The sequence below is a fragment of the Ruditapes philippinarum genome, unplaced genomic scaffold (assembly GCF_026571515.1).
Source record: "Ruditapes philippinarum isolate M1 unplaced genomic scaffold, ASM2657151v2 ctg1320_1_1_1_1, whole genome shotgun sequence".
In the NCBI taxonomy this organism is placed as follows: domain Eukaryota; kingdom Metazoa; phylum Mollusca; class Bivalvia; order Venerida; family Veneridae; genus Ruditapes; species Ruditapes philippinarum.
In genome coordinates this window covers 221,647-246,226 of record NW_026857134.1, presented here as the reverse complement: position 1 = coordinate 246,226, position 24,580 = coordinate 221,647, and the positions used below count along the sequence as shown (strand labels likewise).

Here is a 24,580-nt window from a genome sequence, read left to right as displayed (position 1 = left end):
TGCGCGCGACACTCCGCCCTCACAATGGTGAACATTTGTGCCAAGTAATATCGAAATCCCTCTATACATGTGGAAGTTTTGCTCCGGACAAGCATTTTTCAATGAGCTCTAAGTGTGACTTTGACCTAGAGACCTGGTTCATGTGCGCGACACTGCTCCTCATAGTGGTGAACATTTCTATGAAGTTTCATTAAAATCCCTCCATACATGTAGGAGATATGCTCCGGACAAAATTGGACGCCGCCCACCCGCCCGCCAGGGGCGTTCCCATAATACGTCCCGTTTTTCAAACGGGCGTATAAAAATGCTGATCAGTGAATACCTTTCTTCCATGTGAGTAGTTTAAGATTGACACCATCATCACCATAAAAGATGTGACTAGTGGAGACACCTAGTGCCCTCACATGTCTCATTATCACTGCACCACCAGTCATGTTGTACAAATTCTCTGAGGCAAATAAACAATGTAATTTGTTGTCTCTAACTTCAAATACTTTAATCTCACCATCAACAGCACATGATGTATAAATTCTATTCTCAAATACCTGAAATATGTAACAAGAGACCAAGTATACAATGTATATTCACAATGGTATATAAGTCCTTTGGACAGTATTGAGACAGTATTATTATAACAATCTCAACAGTACATGTAAAAGGACTACAAACTCTAACCAACATGTAGGCAAGCTGACAAACTGGTGTTGGTATTCTCTCAAAATATGTATGTTCATGTTCCTTCAACATTTTCCAAGTTATTCTCTTGGTAAGAACTATGAAGTATTAAAAAGGAGATAATTAGAAAACTAAGAAACATAGTGTTACTGCACTGTCTACCATAGGTATCTTAAACGTCTCAATGTGATATCATTGATATTGATTGATTTATGAGAGACTCCAGACAATTATAATTAAACTAAGGGAAATAACTTTAAAAAAACTAAGCAAGGTAGAATTATGGTTCTCGGACATTACACTTCATCTCACTTGTATCTATAACTGTGTAAAAATTTAAAAATCCTTTCAATACATTTAAAATAATTCTCCAGACAAGCATGTTAGGAATAACAGAAAGGTGGAAAAGGTGGGGACTTACAATATCTGTCATATATTGCAGTTTGGATCAGAATATTTGTCCCAAGGGTACCCATCCATTGGGCATTAACAAGGCTTGCTGAGCTACCACCCATGGTCATGTACCCAAGGGATAGATATTTTGGTTCAAATTGCAAACACATGCCAGATACTTTTTTTTGCATATTCTATCCTATTTTAAATGCTTTACCTCAATAAAACAATTTTTCATGGAAACTAATGTCATTTCATCCATAACCATTTTTTTACAATAGCAAACAAATTTAAAACTTCATTCATAACAGTGATATGATATCATCAAAGGCATGCAGTTTCATTCTAAATGTGCCAAATTGCGTCATTTTAATATGCTTCATTCATAAAATGCATTAAAATGACATCATTATTTAGCAGCCGACTCATCTGGCACCCCCCGTGCCAGATGAAATTTCTGGCATGGGTAAAACAGCAATACAATATGCAAGAATATATGCTCCCCATTCCCCTTTTAGGAGCATAAATATGACCTTACACATAGTCCTGTAATCGAGTCAGAATGTGCAGTCTCTGAACAAACAGTATCTTTGGTGTTGATGTCCCATAATTCCAGTTTACCTCCATCTGAAAATATAAGAAGTTGTGATTTTTGTGAATGCAGGTTACAATGTTTTTTTCGACTAAAACTCAATAATTGAGGCAGTGACAGTAGCAATTTTTTAACTGAAAATTATAGACACATATGTAAAATTTTTAAAAATCGAATATGCTCTTCCCATTAAAAAAAGCAAAAACCCAAATGATGAGTTTTCAAAGTCTGTCAGTGCATATAAAATACATATATTTGCAGGCATTCAGACATTTCAGTAATTGTTTTTTTGAATGGTACTTTACAAATTTTATTTTTTATGTTTCTATAGATGACCTACATATAAATATAAGACAATTTCATGGATACAGGAATTCGCAGTTCTAGAAAGAAGTTTTAGAAGTTTAACTGCTGATTTTAACCTGCTTAGAACACAATCTTAACTGATAACCTAGTTTTGGATATTAATCCATCAAAATGAATGTAAATTTTTTTGTTGGGTTCTAAGTTATACAGACACTGTAAAGATTTAAAGACTTATGGCGACATTCCACCTTTAATTCTGACATAAGTACGCATCACTGTAGAACCACTGACGTTCTTAAGGCTTACTGGATCACTTCCTCAGTTGGGAAAAATCCAAATCCCTTGCAGTATTGAACCCAAAGCTGTGAGGGCAAAGGGTTTGAGGTCAAAGACCTGAACCACTCAGCCACAGATACCCCCTCTAACATACAAATATATATATACAAATTGTACTGTTCAAACATTTTTACTGTTAATAATGCTCACTAGACAATCATTCTTTAATCAACAAAAATGTTCATTCTATATAAATACCTGAAGCTGTGGCAACCAAAGACAGATCTGGACAAAAAGCTATCTTGGTAATTGGATTAAAGGTGTAAACTGACTTCAATAATTCCCCTGTTAAAATAAAATAACACCTATACTTTACAATACAACAACACAATGTACAGAAGATAATTAGTTATATATAATAAAACAAGAAATGTATAAGAAGGAAAGGTTAGTTACTAAAAAAGTCCAATTCAACACTGGTAATCCATCTTAGGAAAAACAATTTTTTAAACATTTTTTTGCAAGGACTGCTACAAACTGATGATAATTCTTTCTCTATTGTTGGCTCAATTTAAACCACAATCATTCTGTAAAGCTCAAGCTTTGCTGATGAAAAAAACACCTCAGGTGAAGGACTACAAAAAGATTTTACCAAATCTGCCAGTAGTATCAAGGAGGAGATCTATGTCATTTGAGATTGGTTTACAGGTTAAGTTTTTTGAAAAATAATCAGAAGCACAATATAACACTGTCTGTACATAGCTCAGATAATAATGGTGACAGACAGACATAGGAACTAATACTGGACAAAAAAGTGTATTAAATGTTGTATTACAATGCTGAATATAAGTAAAACGTCAAGTAAACTTTCTTACAGACCAAACTTGATATTGGGCATTCCCATCCCCTTCAGACATTTGCCCCCCTCAGACAAATGCCCCTTATTCTGCTGTGGTGGACATTTACCCCATCATGTGTTTTAAAAGGGCAGATGTGTGTCTCCCCCACCCCAATTTAAAAATTTTAAAGGGCAGACATTTGCTATTTAATCAATTTCTTTTTCAATTGTTTTGTTTCCTTTAGATGGCAAATGACGGTACTTTTTTAGGAGGACAAATGCTAGACCTTACATTTTTTTTTAAATAAACAGGGCAAATGTCCTGGGTAGGGGGGAAGGGTATCGTCTTAGAGGGCAAATGTCCATTTTCCAAGCTTTCATCAACATTTCAATGTTCAATCATGGTAATCTATACTTCTGCTTTGGCATTCATAATAAACTGAGCATTTTAATTTGATAAATATATAAACCAGATGTATATTAGAACAATGTGAGTCAAATAAGTAGGGATAATTAAACATTTACCTGTTTCAGCAGACCAAACATTGAGATTACAATCTGTGGAGCCACTCAATATAAGATGATCATTCTCTGATATTGTAAATGATGACCCTTAAAATATAACACTATTAATTACAAATTGTACTTCTGAAATTTTACACAATTAATCAGACATAAAAGTTTGTCTCTATAAATAAAACTTAATTTCGTTTTAAACCCAATTTTCTGAAGAAAAAAAAATACCCCAACTTTATATACATTGTAATGCACTCTGTTCCATTGATTAGTTTCATTTGTAAAAAAAAAGATTGTTTCCCAAAATTTGACTTATAAACTAAGATATTTGCATATGAACATTGACCTACAAATGATAGAGTGACAATCAGTTTATAAATACATGTAGCAGAAAACGGCTTTCAGTAAAAGCTAAAATTATTGTCTGTCAACTGTGCAAGAAGCAATACAAGGTCAAGATGTGCAGTTGTGCGTGGTATTTTTATTTTTATAGTGGCATAATGCAGTCTCTCAAAACATTTCACCTTCTCCTATCACCATATTATGTTGACATGTATGTCTGGAAAGCCATGGCTGTCTTATATTGTTTGTTTTTTTTTCAATTAATTGAACTGTATGGGCAATGTATAAGCTGCATCAGACAATATATAAGTAACATTATTGAAACTAGAAACCAGTATAACAAACCACTGTTGCATTATATGCATACTACTGCACTATATACGAAAACATTTGTATGTGTATATAATTATACATAGAGCTATTAATAGACTTGGGGTTTTGGGAAACCAATCTGAAAGTTACTTCTTATCAAATTCAAAATTAATAAATTGTTCAACTTTCTTTTTTGTAAATTTAATAATTAAATGAAGCTCAATCATTTCTAAATGCCTTGGATGAAAATTGTGTTTTTTGTTTATTTATCTTGATTATAAACATGTTTGTGCATCAGAGAGGTTTTAAAATTGTGCATTATGTATGCTATTAACTACTTTAGTTGGTAAGAAAATGGCTGACTATGATACTGGATAAACTCCATGACTATGATGATTGACTATTAAAACATGGGTCCTGACCAAACACAATTTTTCTATAGAATTTGTTTTATTGTCTACCTGTAGGACAATGTTTTCTGCAGTCAACTTTAGAATCTTACCCTTACCTACAAAAAATACTGCAATCATTATTATTCATGGTGCACTCATTTTCCTGGTTTTCATGGATAGGTCAATCAACAAATTTAAGCTCCAACGAAATTTCATTTAGTCTGTTTAAGATTATTTTGCTTCACATTATTTACATTTTATCATTTGGAAAAATAAACAGTCCATGAATTTAATAACCCACAAAAATGTTCTTTGTGACAAAACCACGAAATTTCATGTCCACGAAAATAACCCTTTCGCTGCCAGAGGGTTATTTATTTATTCATCACCTATTTGCCAGAAGGTTTTCTAAGAAATTACTATATTATTAACTAATATTATTATTATTATTTGTTATTAGTATTATAATAATTATATAATTTTTATGTTTCCAAATCTGCTAGTATAATAATAATTATTGTCGATGGTATAATTATCTATATATTTATTATGATTATTATTATAATTATTATTATAGAAACGGCAAAATCCGTCCATATGGCAAATACGCCGAAAATAATAGGGACGGCATATGCCGTCCCTATGGCAGTGAAAGGGTTAAGTGAATTCACAGTAAGAAATTGACTGCTTCATGTGATTCCAGTTATTACACAGACTTGTACATATGCCAGAGTCAACACAGACCTGTACATATGCCAGAGTCAACACAGACCTGTACATATGCCAGAGTCAACACAGACCTGTACATATGCCAGAGTCAACACAGACTTGTACATATGCCAGAGTCAACACAGACCTGTACATATGCCAGAGTCAACACAGACCTGTACATATGCCAGAGTCAACACAGACCTGTACATATGCCAGAGTCAACACAGACTTGTACATATGCCAGAGTCAACACAGACCTGTACATATGCCAGAGTCAACACAGACCTGTACATATGCCAGAGTCAACACAGACCTGTACATATGCCAGAGTCAACACAGACCTGTACATATGCCAGAGTCAACACAGACCTGTACATATGCCAGAGTCAACACAGACCTGTACATATGCCAGAGTCAACACAGACCTGTACATATGCCAGAGTCAACACAGTCCTATATATGAGCACAGAGAAAATATAACATTTACAGTACATGTATTTAGAACAGTTTAAATATGTACCTAGTTTTACAGCAAGTTTGCCAGGTATAATAAGAACATCTGTCACAGATCCTGTATGACTTCCTAAACTTCTAACTTCTGTCAAAGTCACAATATCCCAAACTTTCACTGTTGTGTCTCGACTATAATCATAAATTAATAATTCACACAATCATTGTATGAAAAAAGCAAAAGCTTTCCTACAGAGCTGGTTGTGTTTAAAAATGGAACAAATAGACAGCTAAATTTCAATGTTATGGAAAATTTCCTGAATGTTATCAATCTGAAGGTCATTTAAAAGGTCTAGGTTATGAATCATTATGCCAAAATGAATGTCTTAAAGCAGCCAATAACAGAAAGCTCTATTGGATAAATGGTCAATTTGGCAGTTCTTCCATGAAGAATGAAACGATAAAATGTTCTAAAAATGTTTTGTCAAACATGGCAATGTATGAAACATTGAGTGTAGATATGTTACATAAATGAACTAGTCAGTACTATGATATACCTAGCTGAGACAAATAAACCATCACAGGCATCTACAGCTGTTATAATGTCATTGTGAGACTCCAATAATGATACCTGGAACTTCTTACTTCTCCACTCATCTTTTATATTTGTAATCTTATCACCTGAAATAAAAATTAAAATACCTTATATATATATTTCATTAAATCATTGCTTATGCTTATTTAATCAAATTACTTAAGCCTTATGTTTTCTCAAAATTTATAAGATTACATGACACCCAATGTATTAGGACCTTGTAATACTAAATAGAATCAAAATTCAATTATTGATTAATAAGTGAGCTGAAATATTTACAATGTACTTTGTTCTATACAAATAAAAGATGTGCAAAAAGGTATATAAGTTTTACAACATATACCAGCAGACTTGTAAATCCTGCTATAAGACTTGACTAGTTGTACAGGTTCACAGGAAATTATCTATACCTTTCTTTTTAGCAGCTTTCTTTGAAGGTGCTGGAGGAGAGGACCCTGTATAAACAGGGGGAGCAGTTTGTGACTTCTCTGACCCTGTATTGATAGTGGCTCTTGTTTCTAGCTTCTCAGACAAACTAGCAGTATTTTCTTTCCCTTGTTTCTGAGAAGATTTGTCTGACAACCTAGAAATAGTTGTATAATACAGTAATGAGTTGATAATATATCATTTTTAAAATCTTGATCCAATAGTGAAAAATCTTAACTTAAAGCAGCACGCCTCCAGATTTCTTGCTAATTTTCATGAAAATTTTGAAAATGTATTTGAATATGTAATATTGTGAAATAAGCAAAAGGAAGCAATTTACACATTATCAATGGCACTTACAAACCACGTAAATTACCAAAAAGTGGTCAAAATATGCATAAATATCATTTACTGTGTTTGTAACGCTGTAGAAATATAGTTATAAATACTGAAAAATCAGTCACTAATCCCACATCATATGTAAAATATTACTTGAATCTTGAAACTTTTTACTGGCTGGCTAACATCTACTCTTCCCCTAAGCTAACCCAATACTGGCTGGCTAACATCTACTCTTCCCCCTTAGCTAACCCAATACTGGCTGGCTAACATCTACTCTTCCCCTATGCTCATCCAATACTAACATCTACTCTTCCCCTTAGCTAACCCAATACTGGCTGGCTAACATCTACTCTTCCCCTAAGCTCATCCAATACTAACATCTACTCTTTCCCTAAGCTAACCCAATACTGGCTGGCTAACATCTACTCTTCCCCTAAGCTCACCCAATACTAACATCTACTCTTCCCCTAAGCTAACCCAATACTGGCTGGCTAACATCTACTCTTCCCCTAAGCTCATCCAATACTAACATCTACTCTTTCCCTAAGCTACATGTAACCCAATACTGGCTGGCTAACATCTACTCTTCCCCTAAGCTAACCCAATACTGGCTGGCTACAGACCTGGGGTAATCATTAACTGTAATCATTGATTTTGTAATTGATTACATGATTACACCGTAATCATCATGTAATTGATTACCTTGCCCAAAACTGATTACATTAATTGTAATTAATCAATTACAGCTTAAATTCAGTTAGTAATTATGATTACATTTTGATTGACATTGATTACTTTCAGATTTAAAAGGAAACTATTTAAGTTCAAAGGATGCCTTTATTTTACATTATACAGTTTAACTTTTGTTTTTTAGTTATACAGTAAAAATCCTCAATAAGACTGATAAAAGTGAACATTCTTATCATTGCTTACATACTTTAAGACCATGGTCTACTTTAGTCATTTTGTATGAATAAACAATATGTTTATTTATATGTATCTACAAATACATTATAAAAGAAACTATCAAAGAATGCTTTGATATTTAATCTGATAAAAGGAAAACATATTTCTGGAGAAATTTAACGTTAATTTTACAGTATCACTTATTATATGATGTACATAAATCAAATGAAAATTTAAATTTTCAAAAAATAAATGTGCTGAAAGCAAGAATCCCGGACAATCCCCCTCCCAGACGATTCCCCTTCCATATTATTTTCACAACCCGGACATTTCCCCTCCCGTTATTTTAATAGGGCGGACTTTTCCCCTCCCGTTAATTTTACAGGGCGGACAATTCCCCACCCGTTATTTTAGCAGAGCGGACAATTCCCCTACCGTTTTTTCACAAAGCGGAACGTGACAATATACGGCCCTTAATCATAGCCGCCATTGCGTATAAAAAAATCTATAACCATTCTTATTAAAGATGACAGTTTTTACTCTTAACAATAAACTGTTAAAGATCGGAACTTTTAACAATCAATATTTCACAAAAGTGACATTATACCGCCTTTTATCAATGCCGCCGCTGCTAAAATAAGATAAACAAACTGTCAATAAAAAATCTTTAATCATTGCCGCCCTTAATTAAATGTGTCCTTGATTGCAAAACCAATTAAAAATGAAGGCGAATATTCCTGCAAATGTGTTCAATCATATATAAAATCAAAATGATCACTGATATTTTGTGTTAGGACTTCATGTACTGATTCAATATGGTGAATGTATTGACGAAATAAAGATTATTTAAAAAATGCGTTCTGTTTTGTTTATATTCATGTATAAAAATTCGGGATATACAATTCGCATGTCCGCCCTAGAGATAAGCAAAATGTATTTAAAGCCGATTGAAAATACCTTTCAAATAAACAATATTATATAATATATATATTCAACAGCCACGGGAGGGAAATTGTCCGCTCTGACAACAGCGGGAGGGGAATTGTCCGGGTTGTTAAAAGAACGGGAGGGGAATTGTCCGGGTTGATCAAAGAATGGGAGGGGAATTGTCCGCCGTAAAAAAAAAACGGGAGGGGAAATGTCCGGGTTGTGAAAAAACATTCAAATTTACTGGGAGGGGAATCGTCCGGGAGGGGAATTGTCCGGATACCTGAAAGCAACAATGTACCACTCTAAAATTGACCTTCTCACATAATTTCATACAATAACCCAATAACAGTTTTTCACACCTTGTGAAATCAAGTGTCATGCTAAAGAGCATTCAAGCAGATCATAACAACAAATTTAAGATCTAGATAGGTGTTAACTTCAATATCAGTGGTCTCAATAGTCACATTAAAATTAAAACAAAAATTTGGACTGACTAATAATGGTGGTCTTAGGTGGTTAAATCTGGATCATGAAACCATTGACTTAAAGAATCTTTTTAAAAATGGTCTTAATAGCAGGGTGGTCTTAATTCTGGGGTGGTTTAATGTACATTCAATGTAATCAATTATCAATCAATTACTCTCTTAAAAGTAATTGTAATTCAATTGATTACAGAGGCAAATGTGAGTAATCAATCTTAATCAATTACAATAAAATCTGAAAGTAATTGTAATTTAATCAATTACTGATCAATGTAATCATCCCCGGGTCTGGCTGGCTAACATCTACTCTTCCTCTGAGCTCACCCAATACTGGCTGGCTAACATCTACTCTTCCCATGAGCTCACCCAATACTAACATCTACCCTTCCCCTAAGCTCACCCAATACTGGCTGGCTAACATCTACTCTTCCCCTAAGCTCACCCAATACTAACATCTACTCTTTCCCTAAGCTAACCCAATACTGGCTGGCTTACATCTACTCTTCCCCTAAGCTCACCCAATACTGGCTGGCTAACATCTACTCTTCCCCTAAGCTCATCCAATACTGGCTTTTTAACATATACTCTTCCCATGAGCTCACTCAATACTAACATCTACCCTTCCCCTAAGCTAACCCAATACTGGCTGGCTAACATCTACCCTTCCCCTAAGCTCATGCAATACTGACTAGCTAACATCTACCCTTCCCCTAATCTCACCCAATACTGGCTGGCTAACATCTACCCTTCCCCTAAGCTCACCCAATACTGGCTGGCTAACATCTACTCTTTCCCTTAGCTCACCCAATACTGGCTGGCTAACATCTACCTTCTCCTTTGCCCACCCAATACTGACTGCCTACCATCTACCCTTCCCCTGAGCTCACCCAATACTGGCTGGCTAAATTACATATAATAAATATTTGTTATAAGTATTCTAATATAATCATATAAGATAAATATAGAAACCTATCCACTGATAGAGTCTCAACTTGCTCTACTTCTATGTCTGTTGTATCAATGATATTAGGTGAGTTCAGTTGTGGTGAGTCAGTATAGGTACTGGTAGATAATGTATCACTTTTTACTGATGTATCATTTGTTACTATACTACTTGTATAGCTCTCTTCCGCATTAGAATTGTAGGACACAAGCAACTTCAATAACTCTTCTCTAACTGCCTCTTTTCTCATACACTGAAAAATGGAATATATAATTTTATCACATGATGCCTCTTGTTTTCCATGTAATGTAACTATTACAAATTGGCATATTGAGGCATACATATATGTCAAAAATTTATTTTCATTCATTTCAATGTGTATAGTCATGTGATTTATAAAAGGATAATTTGTTGTCAGTCATATACAAAATGTATAAAATAAAAGTTTTATTAACATTGAAAAATAACATGGTATAAGCTTGCCAAAATTTTATATTATGTGAGATCCTATATATATATGATGATTGCATAAACATAACCTGTGATCGTGCTATCAAAACAACACATGCTACATACATGCCATATTTTTAAGGCTAATTTCCGGGACAATTTTCATGGGGGGTGGGGGGGGCCTTGATCAGCAATCAAATTGTTTCTAAAATTTACATAGTGGCATACAACCTATATTACCGATATTTACAACTTGCAATTTAATGACAACATAAACAAGACTAAATGCTAATAATTATTAACAGTTTTTTTTTTAAAGTATTAAAGCTTTGTAAATTCAATCAGTAACATTATAGAATAGTAAGGACAATTAGCCACGTCGTTTGGTAAAAACACATGTAGCTAAAACATCCCCTGAATCCTGTAGACTTTATCACCTCATATTTAGCGGTAATTTTTACATTCTTTAGTTAATAATTGCCTACAGGCAGATTTAATTTATGCTGGCCAGTTGTTAATTACAGTTTAATTATGACACCTTTGCTCAGGATGCCGCAGGGGGTAAACAATCTTTTAATTGATCTAAATTATTGCCGATAATTGTTAGTTGGAAGGAGCACATAGATTTACCAATCAAAGGATTAGTGTCACCATTTACTGTAAAATCATTCCATTATTAGCGTTCTAGAATAGTTAATAACTTGACAATATGATTATATAGAAATGTATTATTTCTGGCTGCAAAGTAGATTATTTTAGACTTTTATTTTTACCGGGACATAAATCATCTCCGGAACACCTCTGGGACTCATCAATCAATACCTATTTCCAGGACAATCCTGGATGTCCAGGACACTATGGCATGTATGCAGAATCCCGGACAATCCCCCTCCCGGACGATTCCCCTTCATTATTATTTTCACAACCCGGACATTTCCCCTCCCGTTATTTTAATAGGGCAGACTTTTCCCCTCCCGTTAATTTTACAGGGCGGACAATTCCCCTCCCGTTATTTTAGCAGAGCGGACAATTCCCCTCCCGTTTTTTCACAGAGCGGAACGTGACATTATACGGCCCTTAATCATAGCCGCCATTGCGTATAAAAAAATCTATAACCATTCTTATTAAAGATGACAATTTTTACTCTTAACAATAAACTGTTAAAGATCGGAACTTTTAACAATCATTATTTCACAAAAGTGACATTATACCGCCTTTAATCATTGCCGCCGCTGCTTAAGATAAACAAACTGTCAATAAAAAATCTTTAATCATTGCCGCCCTTAATTAAATGTGTCCTTGATTGCAAAACCAATTAAAAATGAAGGCGAATATTCCTACAAATGTGTTCAATCATATATAAAATCAAAATGATCACTGATATTTTGTTAGGACTTCATGTACTGATTCAATATGGTGAATGTGATTTTCTAATCATAATGACGATGATGACAGTTCAATTTACTATAACATGTGCATAATATATTCTTTGCAAGAATCTACAGCTTAATTGCTTTTTTGTTCTTATCAATTGTTCTTTTATTGTTTTGCCGCTGCAAAAATGTATTGACGAAATAAAGATTATTTAAAAAATGCGTTCTGTTTTGTTTATATTCATGTATAAAAATTGGGGATATACCATTCCCATGTCCGCCCTAGAGATAAGCAAAATGTATTTAAAGCCGATTGAAAATACCTTTCAAATAAACAATATTATATAATATATATATTCAACAGCCACGGGAGGGAAATTGTCCGCTCTGACAACAGCGGGAGGGGAATTGTCCGGGTTGTTAAAAGAACGGGAGGGGAATTGTCCGGGTTGATAAAAGAACGGGAGGGGAATTGTCCGCCGTTAAAAAATAATGGGAGGGGAAATGTCCGGGTTGTGAAAAAACATTCAAATTTACTGGGAGGGGAATCGTCCGGGAGGGGAATTGTCCGGATACCATGTATGCATGCTAAGACTAGATGGGTGTTTGTTCTTTACCCTCCATTCCTGTACAAGCTGTTGAGCAGTTTACGGTGTGAATGATCGTAGAAAGGATTACATAATCAATCAAAACAATCAATCATTGCTTCCGCATAAGAAATATATAAAGTCCCAAACACTAGTAACAGGATTAGAACCCACAAGGAGTGTCATGGTTAGAACAAACGTTTATAAATATGGCAACCTAATAACCGTGTTAAACGTTTAACCAGCAATGCTTATTCTTGTGGAAATGGTTTAAAAACAATTTCAATTTTAAAGACAGAAAGTCCAGTTGTGTAAAATTAAAAACGTTTAACTAAGTTTTTTTATTGACCGTTTACAGTCGCGGTTCAACTTCAAGACAGGGCTGACCACCATGTGTCTTAGATTATTACCTTTGCCACTTCTTCGTCTGTCAAATCACGATCTATTTCTTCCAAATGTTCGATCTGTCTCAATTTTTTTCTCAATTTTCTTATATTTGCATACGTTTCCATCTTTAGAAAGTCTTGATCACTAAAAGCTTGCCGTCTCAGTCCAAAGGCGTTTGAAAAGTTTAGTGCGCGGAAAAAATGCTTTCTTCACTCTTATCACAGGCACGAGTATCGGACATGGGAAGAAAATATGACCACATTGATAAAAAAAAACAAACATCTGTGTTCATCTCAAATGTGTCAAAAACCAAAAAAAATATATATATATATAAAAAAATCGAATTAGTGCTCATAAACTAGAAATAGAAACGGGAAGTTACCGAAAAATTCCTATCAATCGAATTTGCAAATGTTGTTTATTACAAGACATTGAAACAGAAGAACACTTTATGCTTCAAGATGTAATCTTTATTAATTTCTCGAATATCTGAAAAGGTACCAAACATTAAAACTCTAAAAATATCAGAACAGTTTGTATATATGATGTTTAGTGAGAATGATGATACTATTAATAGTGTAGCAAACTTTGGCCATAAATGTTTTTCATCTAGACTCGAATTTCTAAAAACTGTAACATCTGGTTGAACCTTTATTGTGGATCATTTGGCTTACTTGTATATACTTTTTCTTCCTTTTTTATTCACTCTTGTCATTTAATATGCCTTAGTTTCTTATTGTTACAAATTTAAGTATTTTGTTAATTGCATGTGTTTGCTAACTCAGACTATCGGGAAAGCACGATTATCACCGAAGCGCGCAAAGGGTTGTGAGTCTGAATTGGACTATCGTCTATTTTCGGAGCTTCCTATCTGTTGTTTATATATCTGTGATATACTGTCAATCTCTCCCACGAGTGTTATGGCAGAGTTGCAGTCTATGACATTTCTATAGGAATAAAGTGCCATTCGGATTGCAAGTTAATTGTGAAAAAAGTAAAATAGTCTAGGCATTATAATAACTATGTTAGAAGGTGAGACTGGAAATGCACTCTAATCATGGTTAAAATGTAAGCAGTGAGAGAAGAAGACAAAGGATAAAATAGGGCCCCATAAAAAAGTTAAAAAATTGGGACTGAAACTACAACTGCTTGTTTGAATTGACTTATGTTGGACAGGGTGGCAATGTTGTTAGGGAGTTTATTCCATAGTACAGTGCTATGGGGAGATTTTTTTAAGGACTTATGGTAGTAGGAGGAAACCTGTATTTGACGTAAGGATACGGGATGCAATTAATGTGTCTGGGTAACCTATGTGGGGATTGTACATATGTTGAGAGATTAATTGCAACTAGATGATGGTAAATCTACATATAGGTCACATTGTAAAAGCAATCCTAATACGCAAAATGCAATTTTATTCATTGATTTTGTATTTTTTACGTTGTGTAAAAAATAAATTGGTTATAAATCTGAATAATTTTTTGTTACTCTTTAAAAATGTATTCTGTCGTCTAAATGTATAACATGTCTAATGCGGAACATCCTTTCTGAGGAGTATGATAGTTTTCAATGAGGATATATTGGGTGTGAGTTCAAGCTCGTGGGTGGAGGCTGGGAACCAACTCAAGATAGTCAAACTGTATAATTGTGAACATATAACATGTTATCATTTTTCAGAAATCAACAATATGCAAATAAATATTTTCAATATTTCTGGAAACTAAGAGGATATTTTTTCGTTTGAGTGAAATATGGAATATATTTTCACGAAACATGATAAAATGCCGCATATTTTCACGAGCCGGGACGGCGAGTGAAAATATGTGGCATTTTATCATGTTGAGTGAAAATATATACCATATTTCACGAAAAACGAAAAAATAACCTTTTTATTTAATTTCATTATCAAAGAAAAATGGTTACAAACCCTATTGCTTGCTACTCAACTGCAATTGTACAGCGCGCAGTAATATATTATTGCGTCTTGTTTTGCACGCGATATTTGGCGCTACATTGTGACGTCACGGAAACAACTGTTTAAACAACTGTTTAAACGTCTATATATCGTTAATAACTGAATTAAAGATATTGGTGTTCGGATTAATTTTCTTAGTTAGACCATTTTCTATCATTCTAGATAGTTTTCAAAGCAAAAGTCAACAAAAAGTTGTTTTGTATTTATCAGATTTTTCAAACAAAATGGCGAAAGAAGTCCCTTCAAATAAATATGAGTTTTAACTCCACCCACTTTCATATTTATATTTCATATTTATTACATACTTAGAAATGAAATATTGAAAAATATTGATGAAATAAAATGCGTATTTTCATTTTCCGTATTTTCACTGTAAAAATTTATTTTTCACTGCAGTGAAACATATTTTCCGTATTTTCACTGGTGTCTTGCCGGACTACTTTCTTTTACATTCTGCCAATGCACAAAATTTAAGGGAAAGTCTTTCAACTTTTAATGTCAAAAAAGAGGAAAATGTATATAATAAACAGAAAATTCAAGCTTTTTCTATAAATACATGATTTATTTTCATCTTGTGGCATGAAAATTATCATATTTCATACCACTCGATGAAAATAAATCATGTATTTATAGACAAAACTTGAATATCCTCTATTTATTTTCAAAAAATATGAAATATATTTGACTGATATAGCACCATATTTCATGGATAAAATTAAATAAATACTCATATTAAAATGAATAAATAATTTTAAAAAAACAACATTGAATAAAACATAGAAACTATCACAATGCCAGCTCTATATTCCAGCTTAAAGGAATTTGTAAGAATGTCTGTAATTAATCTGAGGGTTACAAATAAAAGTTATAAAATATTCATCGAAAAATAAATAATATATGTTAAGGGGCATTGAATGTTCTTTTCCTAGTTGAGACTGTATCTTGTTCGAAACGGAAGTTAACAAGAGAACTCAACTGGGGATACATTTTCTTCGTTACTCGTAGTTCTATTGTAAATTATTAATCCTGAGATCCGGTCTGATGGAGTGAATTGATTATTGTTTCTAATTGTCTACATAATTATTCATAAAGCTGAATGTTAAAGTGTTTTGGTATCATACATTGTAGCTCATCCTGTCGAAAACATGGATTCTCGGAATTCAAGATCAGTATTATTGTTGTTCTTTGTAAGAATATAAAGTATATTTTATTTATGAAAATGTTAAACGCTTCAACATTGATATTAGCTTAAGACGTACAATACATGCATGTTACTATGAGTTATTTCGCACTACGTACGGACAATCTTATGCAATAGAAAATTGGAAACAACAAACAAACAACAACAACGACTCATACATGTGTGTCGGTGAGCTGCCCCAATTGTATTATTATTTATTTAGCACTGCTTTTTTATTCATTGGCTTTTTCTACTCAAGAAAAAAATGTAAAAAATTATCAAGATAAAAAATTCAATATTATCTGAAAAATAATTTAATATAATAGAATATATTTTGAAATCTATTTTTAGGCCAAAAAAAATCAGGGGCCGGATCGCACGATTTTGGGGCCGCATTGACCAACTAGGAATAATGTACATGGGCCAGAATTAACCAATACTATTGCTATAATGACTTTGAACCAGGCTAACTGTAATTCATTGTGTAGAAAGAAGATATTGTAAAAGCGTAACATTTTTATTAAGTTTCGAAGGAATAATTTTTACATAACGGAATAATTAAAGCTTAATACAAATGACTTTTGAAACATCTTATATAATAAAATAGGATATATAACCATATATCGGTAACTTTGGGAGGAAAACATTTAGTAGTGTTCAATATTTTTTGCAATCGGAATGTCTTCGGCTATTATCTACTTATGGAAAGGGCCGAAAAGTTGCGATTGTTCTGGTTCCTCATAGATAAAATCCACATGTTAGGAAAGAAAAAACAACAGAGAAAATGAGACCATTGACAGACGAAGAAACAAAAACTTTCTTTGAAAAACTATCAAAGTAGTAAGAAAAGTTTCTTTTTATGAAAATTTAAACCATAAAATTGATGTTTGACTAACATGAATCGAGCAAGATCCTATCCCAGTATGGTTGGTTTCGGCCCACTTTATGTTCGTCCTTGTGAAATTTTATGTAAAATCTTAATAAAGCTGATTGTCTGAAAGTACAAGACACGGAGCTTTGTTGTTTGGTGTATCATTTATAGGTCCTCTACCAAAGTTGTTCAAATTCTGTCTCTAGGGTCAAAATGTGCAGCATGAAATAGCCAAATATTGCCCAATATTCTAAAAGTACATACGTGCCTCAGTGCTAAAATTAGCCCCAACCCGGGGATTCATAGGTTTTCCTAGCGTAAGGTCTTCAGGCTTTAGCAGAACAGTTTTTATGCTCCCCGAAAAATTATGGGGGGGGTGCATATAGTCGCCGGGTTATCTGTCCATCCGTACGTACATCCCGAATTCGTGTCCGGCCAATATCGAGACAACGTGTTGCGCGCAACATTTGGGTCGCTACCTTGAAGGTCAAGGTCACAGAATGACCTTGCACCAAAATCGTGTCAGGCCCATAACTTCGTTATTTGAAGTTGGATTTTACAACTATTTCACAGAAATGATCACCATATTGAGATGACGTGTCGCGCACAACATTTGGGTAGCTATCTTGAAGGTCAAGGGCCACAGCATGACCTTGCCGCAAAATTGTGTCTGGCCCATAACTTCGTTATTTGAAGTTGGATTTTACAACTATTTTATAGAAATGATCACCATATTGAGACGACGTGTTGCGGGCAACATTTGGGCCGCTACCTTTAAGTTTAAGGTCAAGGTCACAGCATGGCCTTGCAGCAAAATCTTTCTTGGTATTGACATAGAAATATATTCATATAATAATTGATGTTTTTCCCTTGTTTTGTCTACCATTACAAAATTTACTTCATCCAGTATTAAATAAGTGATATTAAGTTTTGTATGCTGTCTCCTCTGTCAGCTCTTATATATATCAGAGTATAAATTGTCTAGTTATTTGCTTCACAGATAGCATTTTTATTTTCAGCATTGGAGAAAATATTAAATTACTTCTTGACAGACCGGATGGTATATACTGTTTTCGCCTACATAAAGACAGAGTTTTCTATGTGAAGTATGTACTAAGTTTTATTTATGAATCACTAGCAAAAAGATGCATTCAAAAACATGTTTTCATCATTATGTTAATAATCTTTGCAAACAATATGCCATATGTTTTCCTTAAGAAAATCCAGGTTGACTACCAACTTACTCTCTTGATTAATTTCTGTGCAATGAAATGTCTACAATTTTCTAAATTTGCAAGTCCTTTTAAATTGATATGATGATCTTTGTATATATTAAATTGTTTAAAATGACTGTACATGTATGTATATATTTGTTATGTATATGCTGAGGCCCATATTGAAGATCGGGGAAATTAATGCAATAGCCTCATTAAATAAAGTTGTTACTTACTTACTTACTTCTTTATTGTACATAATTTATAGCAATTCTTCAAGGCTTTTTGAGCTATAAAAGCTATGGAAAAAGTTAAGATCTTTATTACATTTTATTTCAGTGAAGAGTTGATGAAAAGGGCTGGAAACATAGGAAGGCAAAACTTGCTTAGTTTTGGTACTTGTTTTGGGAAATTCACAAAGTCAGGAAAATTTAGACTACATGTAACAGCACTAGATTTCTTAGCACCATATGCAAAGGTACTTATTATAGCCCCCCCCCCCCCCCCCTCTCACATAATATGTGTACTGGTTAGTGGTATCATTTTGTTGCATTGTTCCATCTGTCTCTACTCTGTATAAACCTTTGAAGGATTTCCTTTAAACTTGACTCAAATGTCCACCTCAAAGACACCATTCTTATCTCATTAGGGGGAGCCTAGATTGGGAATCCAGGGATTGCTGATTCGATCCTTGAGCAAGGCATTTTTTTGTGACCTTTGATCTCAGACTGAGTCTTATGGTCATTTGTTTCACTGCAGTCAGAGATTACATACGGTTAGTACTACTAAGTTGGTCACTTGTTGAGTTTTGGTAATTACTGGTAAGGTGTCCAATATGGTTGACCAACTGCTGAAATATGACAAAAGATGTGTTAAAATATAACTTTTAAACCTTGATAACACTATAAATGTAATATTTTAAGCCCAAATATCCTGACTATTTGTCAGGAGGTTGTTCATTTGATTTCTAGCTGAAGTTTGAATAAAGGTCGTCTTAAGACCCAATATGAAAAAAACCTTGTTTACATTTGTACTATATCAGATGCAGATATTTGAAATTCTTAAACTTTTGCATAGATCAAGTGAAGCATTTAAAATGGAAAAATTAACAAAGGATGATAAAGAAACCAACTCAAATTTGTTAACGATTTTTTTGTGAGATTCTTAGCACAAGTTGATTTTGCACATTAAAAAGGATTATTCTGGACAAATGGGATAAGGGACTGATCTGAAAACTTTGCAAAGAAGTTATTGGTTTTGACTTAATCTAATGGTACATAAATCTTGGAAAAATACTTCCAGTCCTGTCATGTGTTAAAAAAAAACCTTGGTGGAGCGCTGTCAAGTCTGTCCTGTCAGGTTTGTCTGTTTCCAACATTTTGTTGAAAGTATATACATAATTATTACATGTGTACTTTAATTATTATTATTATGATTGTTTTAGTATAAGATATGGTTGAAGGCAAGTGCTGAGCAACAGTTTCTGTATGGACACCATGTGATGAAATCTGGACTTGGTAGATTAACAGAGAATACACCACAGTACCAGGGAGTTGTTGTTTATAACATGAGTGATGTTCCACTGGTATATCATTATTATACTTACTTGTCTTATATATGTTTATAAATACATTTATATTTTATTTGAGACAGTTAATTTTCTGTTTATGTTAAAAGACTTGTAAGATTTGTGTGAAACTATTTACTTTCTGCAAGTCAATTATGCTAGGATTTATATTATAAAGCTTGTCCGAATGTTTGTCTCTGTTATGTCTTGGACCACATCTGGGGGTAAAAAACTTTATTACATATATTGTGGACAAGTGGTAATCTTCAGATGTCGAGGTCATATTAAACTAAATATAAAATCTTATTAACACTCTTGTAACCAAACTTTTTAGCTCGACTATTCGATAAGAATAAGTAGAGCTATTGCAGTCACCCGAGCGTCGGCGTCGGCGTAACCACTTATGTTAAAGTTTTTGTAATAGTTCAAATATTTTCAAAGTCCATAGACATATGGCTTTGAAACTTTGCACACTTGTTCACCATCATGACCCCAACCTGTAGACAGGAGGAGGTAACTTTATCAAGCATTTTGACAGAATTATGCCCCTTTTTCGACTTAGAATTTACGTTAAAGTTTTTGTAATAGTTTAAATATTTTCAAAGTCCATTGACATATGGCTTTGAAACTTTACACACTTGTTCACCATCATGACCCCAACCTGGAAACAGGAGGAGGTAACTCTATCAAGCATTTTGACAGAATTATGCCCCTTTTTCGACTTAGAATTTACGTTAAAGTTTTTGTAATAGTTCAAATATTTTCAAAGTCCATTGACATATGGCTTTGAAACTTTGCACACTTGTTCACCATCATGACCCCAACCTGTAGACAGGAGGAGGTAACTCTATCAAGCATTTTGACAGAATTATGCCCCTTTTTCGACTTAGAATTTACGTTAAAGTTTTTGTAATAGTTCAAATATTTTCAAAGTCCATTGACATATGGCTTTGAAACTTTGCACACTTGTTCACCATCATGACCCCAACCTGTAAACAGGAGGAGGTAACTCTATCAAGCATTTTTTTTACTATCAAGCACTAAGAATAGTCGAGCGTTGCTGTCCTACCGACAGCTCTTGTTTGTAAGGTAGCCAAGTGGAGAATAAGTTAAATTTGTTTTGGTTTTCAGGGTTTTGGTGTGGCAGCCAAGTCAACACAAGAATGTAGACACACAGATCCTATGACAATTGTTGCTTTCCATCAGGCGGATATTGGTGAATATATTCGAAATGAACAAGAACTCACTTGATCTATTTTACATTTCTACATTATTAGAAGCCTTTCATTGAAAATCTTCTTCCATGTTGCTTCAAGAGCCACATCTGCATTACATGTGCAAACATATATTTCTGGAAAAAGTGGTAAAATGCAAATATAATATAACGTAATAAAGGTTAATATTACTGCAGTGATTGTTACTGTTATTAGCTTTGAAGAAAAAAAAAGTGAAGCTATTGTTATGACTATCTCGTTGTTGATGTTGGTTAAACTATTTGTAAAGGTCCATTTTCTCAGAAACTATAACAGCTATTTACTTCAGACTTGATACACTTGTTTATTGTCATAAAAGGGTGCAATTTCAAAAAAGCAGATAATCCTTTTTTCAAAGTTTTGTCCCTTTTTCAACTTAAATTTTTAGCTCTAGTTAACTTTTGAGTTAAGGTCATTTGTGTCGCCTACCACACAGTAGCAACATAATCATTGATTGCTCTTGTCTGAGATACTATCAAAGTTATTTTTCCCCAACTTTATATACATCACCATTTCTGAAGGACATGTAATATTTAATTTTTTTGTTTTTGCAAAGTTTTTTGACTTAATGTTTTTTCTTCCAAAGTCAATTTTTCAAAAACTTTTGAAATTAACCACTTTGAAGGTGGAAGTAACATAGAAGAGCAAGTAACTATGATTTTCTCTATTATGTCCCCTTTTTGTATCTTCCCTGTTTAGGTAATTTTCTGAAAAAGTATCAGAGATATTTACTTTAAACGTGGAGTTCTTGTTCACTATCAAATTTGAAATGCATTTCTAAAGTCCAGGTAATCCTGATAGCCATTTTGCTAAATTATTTCTCTTTTTTGACTGAGTATTTGCTTAATTCTCAAAAACTACAATGGTACTCGCTTTAAACTTGAAATATTTGTTGGCTATCAAGGGCAGGTAAATCTGCTAAGCAAAAGTGCAGAATTATGTCCCTTTTTCTATGTTGCTTTCCATGGAAAGGTCTTTCAAGATCTTAGACTAATGAAGATAACATGAAAATATGATGTGTTTTGTCACATTTAAATTCAAAGTACACCACAACTTTATGTAATATATATTGTGCTGTAATTATGTAGTTACTTGACACATGTCTCTAGGAGGTTTTATCTAAAATATGGTGATGTTATAGTACAGTATACAGCAATTAAGTATAAGATTATTTGTGAAACATTACTTTGACATACTTTTCTTGTATACTACTTTAATTACATGTATACAATATTATAATAAAATTTCAAAACTCACACAAATGGTATGGTATTTTCTATTGTTAGACTGATTTAATCACTGTTACAGCAGTATATAAATATCTCTTTAAATTTATGAAAGCAAATAGTTGTAACTTCATCCTTCAGTAGTTTAATTAGCTCACCTTGCACAAAGTGCAGGTGAGCTTTTAGGATGGCCAACCAAATGGTGTCCTTCGTCTGTCGTCCGTCCACATTTTAAATATTCTAAGGACATCTTCTATGATACCGCAAGGCCAATGTTTATGAAACTTGGCAGGAATACTCTTTGTATGAAGCTCTATCAAGATTGTTCAAAGAATTCCATTTCATGCAGAACTCTGGTTGCCATGGCAACCGAAAGAAAAATCTTTAAATATCTTCTTTTAAAGAACCGTAAGAGCTAGAGCTTAGATATTTGGCATGAAACATCTTCTAATGAGTGTCTACCAAGTTTGTTCAAATAAAAGCCCTAATGTCAAAATTGGCCCCGCCCCAGGGGGTCATTGATTTTCCCTATATGCATATAGTAAAAACTTAAAAAATCTTCTTTTAAAGAACCCAAAGAGCTAGAGCTAAGATATTTGGCATGAAACATCTTCTAGTGAGTGTCTACCAAGTTTGTTCAAATAAAAGCCCTGGGGTCAAAATTGGCCCCGGCCCGGGGGGTCATTGATTTTCCCTATATGCATATAGTAAAAACTTAAAAAATCTTCTTTTAAAGAACCCAAAGAGCTAGAGCTAAGATATTTGGCATGAAACATCTTCTAGTGAGTGTCTACCAAGTTTGTTCAAATAAAAGCCCTGGGGTCAAAATTGGCCCCGGCCCGGGGGGTCATTGATTTTCCCAATATGCATATAGTAAAAACTTAAAAAATCTTCTTTTAAAGAACTGTAAAAGCTAGAGCTTAGATATTTGGCATGAAACATCTTCTAGTGAATGTCTACCAAGTTTGTTCAAATAAAAGCCCTGGGGTCAAAATTGGCCCCGCCCCAGGGGGTCATTGATTTTCCCTATATGCATATATAGTAAAAACTTAAAAAATCTTCTTTTAAAGAACCCAAAGAGCTAGAGCTAAGATATTTAGCATGTAACATCTTCTAATGAGTGTCTACCAAGTTTGTTCAAATAAAAGCCCTGAGGTCAAAATTGGCCCTGCCCCAGGGGGTCATAGATTTTCCCTATATGCATATAGTAAAAACTTAAAAAATCTTCTTTTAAAGAACCCAAAGAGCTAGAGCTAAGATATTTGACATGAAATATCTTCTAGTGAGTGTCTACCAAGTTTGTTCAAATAAAAGCCCTGGGGTCAAAATTGGCCCCGCCCGGGGGGTCATTGATTTTCCCTATATGCATATAGTAAAAACTTAAAAAATCTTCTTTTAAAGAACCGTAAGAGCTATAGCTTAGATATTTGGCATGAAACATCTTCTAGTGAATGTCTACCAAGTTTGTTCAAATAAAAGCCCTGGGGTCAAAATTGGCCCCGTCCCGGGGGGTCATAGATTTTCCCTATATGCATATAGTAAAAACTTAAAAAATCTTCTTTTAAAGAACCCAAAGAGCTAGAGCTAAGATATTTAGCAAGAAACATCTTCTAATGAGTGTCTACCAAGTTTGTTCAAATAAAAGCCCTGGGGTCAAAATTGGCCCCGCCCCAGGGGGTCATTGATTTTCCCTATATGCATATTGTAAAAACTTAAAAAATCTTCTTTTAAAGAACTCAAAGAGCTAGAGCTAAGATATTTAGCATGAAACATGTTCTAATGGGTGTCTACCAAGTATGTTCAAATAAAAGCCCTGGGGTCAAAACTGGCCCCGCCCCGGGGGTCATTGATTTTCCTTATATGTGTATAGCAAAAAGTTAAAAATCTTCTTTGAAAAAACCCAAATAGCTTGAGTTTAGATATTATACATGAAACATCTTTAAGTAAATATCTACAAAGTTTGTTCAAATAAAAGCCCAGGGGTCAAAACTGGCCCTGCCCCAGGGGTGTCATTGTTTTTAACTATATGTGTATAGTAAAAACTTAAAAAATCTTCTTTTAAAAAACCCA

The 24,580-nt window shown here is 33.8% G+C and overlaps 2 protein-coding genes across 2 annotated transcripts; one reads left to right on the top strand and one right to left on the bottom strand.

Annotated features, from left to right (window-relative positions):
- Positions 1-322: 322 nt before the first annotated feature.
- Positions 323-13,408, bottom strand: LOC132748889 (uncharacterized WD repeat-containing protein alr2800-like; the record flags this gene model as incomplete). The annotated part of the gene is given in 9 exon segments (XM_060738554.1): positions 323-545; positions 1,607-1,695; positions 2,501-2,587; positions 3,606-3,692; positions 5,874-5,995; positions 6,361-6,484; positions 6,809-6,981; positions 10,454-10,680; positions 13,248-13,408. Coding segments are annotated over 9 exon segments (1,234 nt in total), but the record flags the coding sequence as incomplete, so codon positions are not given.
- A 3,670-nt stretch (positions 13,409-17,078) lies between these two features.
- LOC132748888 (60S ribosome subunit biogenesis protein NIP7 homolog) lies at positions 17,079-22,246 on the top strand. The gene is made up of 5 exons (XM_060738553.1): positions 17,079-17,219; positions 18,270-18,356; positions 18,804-18,942; positions 19,909-20,049; positions 21,163-22,246. Exons 1-5 carry the CDS (start codon positions 17,164-17,166, stop codon positions 21,280-21,282), a joined length of 543 nt encoding a protein of 180 aa, XP_060594536.1. The 5' UTR covers positions 17,079-17,163; the 3' UTR covers positions 21,283-22,246.
- The last annotated feature ends 2,334 nt before the right edge of the window (positions 22,247-24,580 follow it).

What these genes read in the sequence shown, in the direction of transcription:
- LOC132748888 (XM_060738553.1), top strand. Translation starts at nt 17,164, where the DNA reads ATGAGACCATTGACAGACGAAGAAACAAAAACTTTCTTTGAAAAACTA. An exon ending in TTTGAAAAACTATCAAAGTA is followed by an intron (nt 17,220 to 18,269) that starts GTAAGAAAAGTT and finishes TTTTATTTTCAG; the next exon opens with CATTGGAGAAAATATTAAAT. An exon ending in GACAGAGTTTTCTATGTGAA is followed by an intron (nt 18,357 to 18,803) that starts GTATGTACTAAG and finishes ATTTTATTTCAG; the next exon opens with TGAAGAGTTGATGAAAAGGG.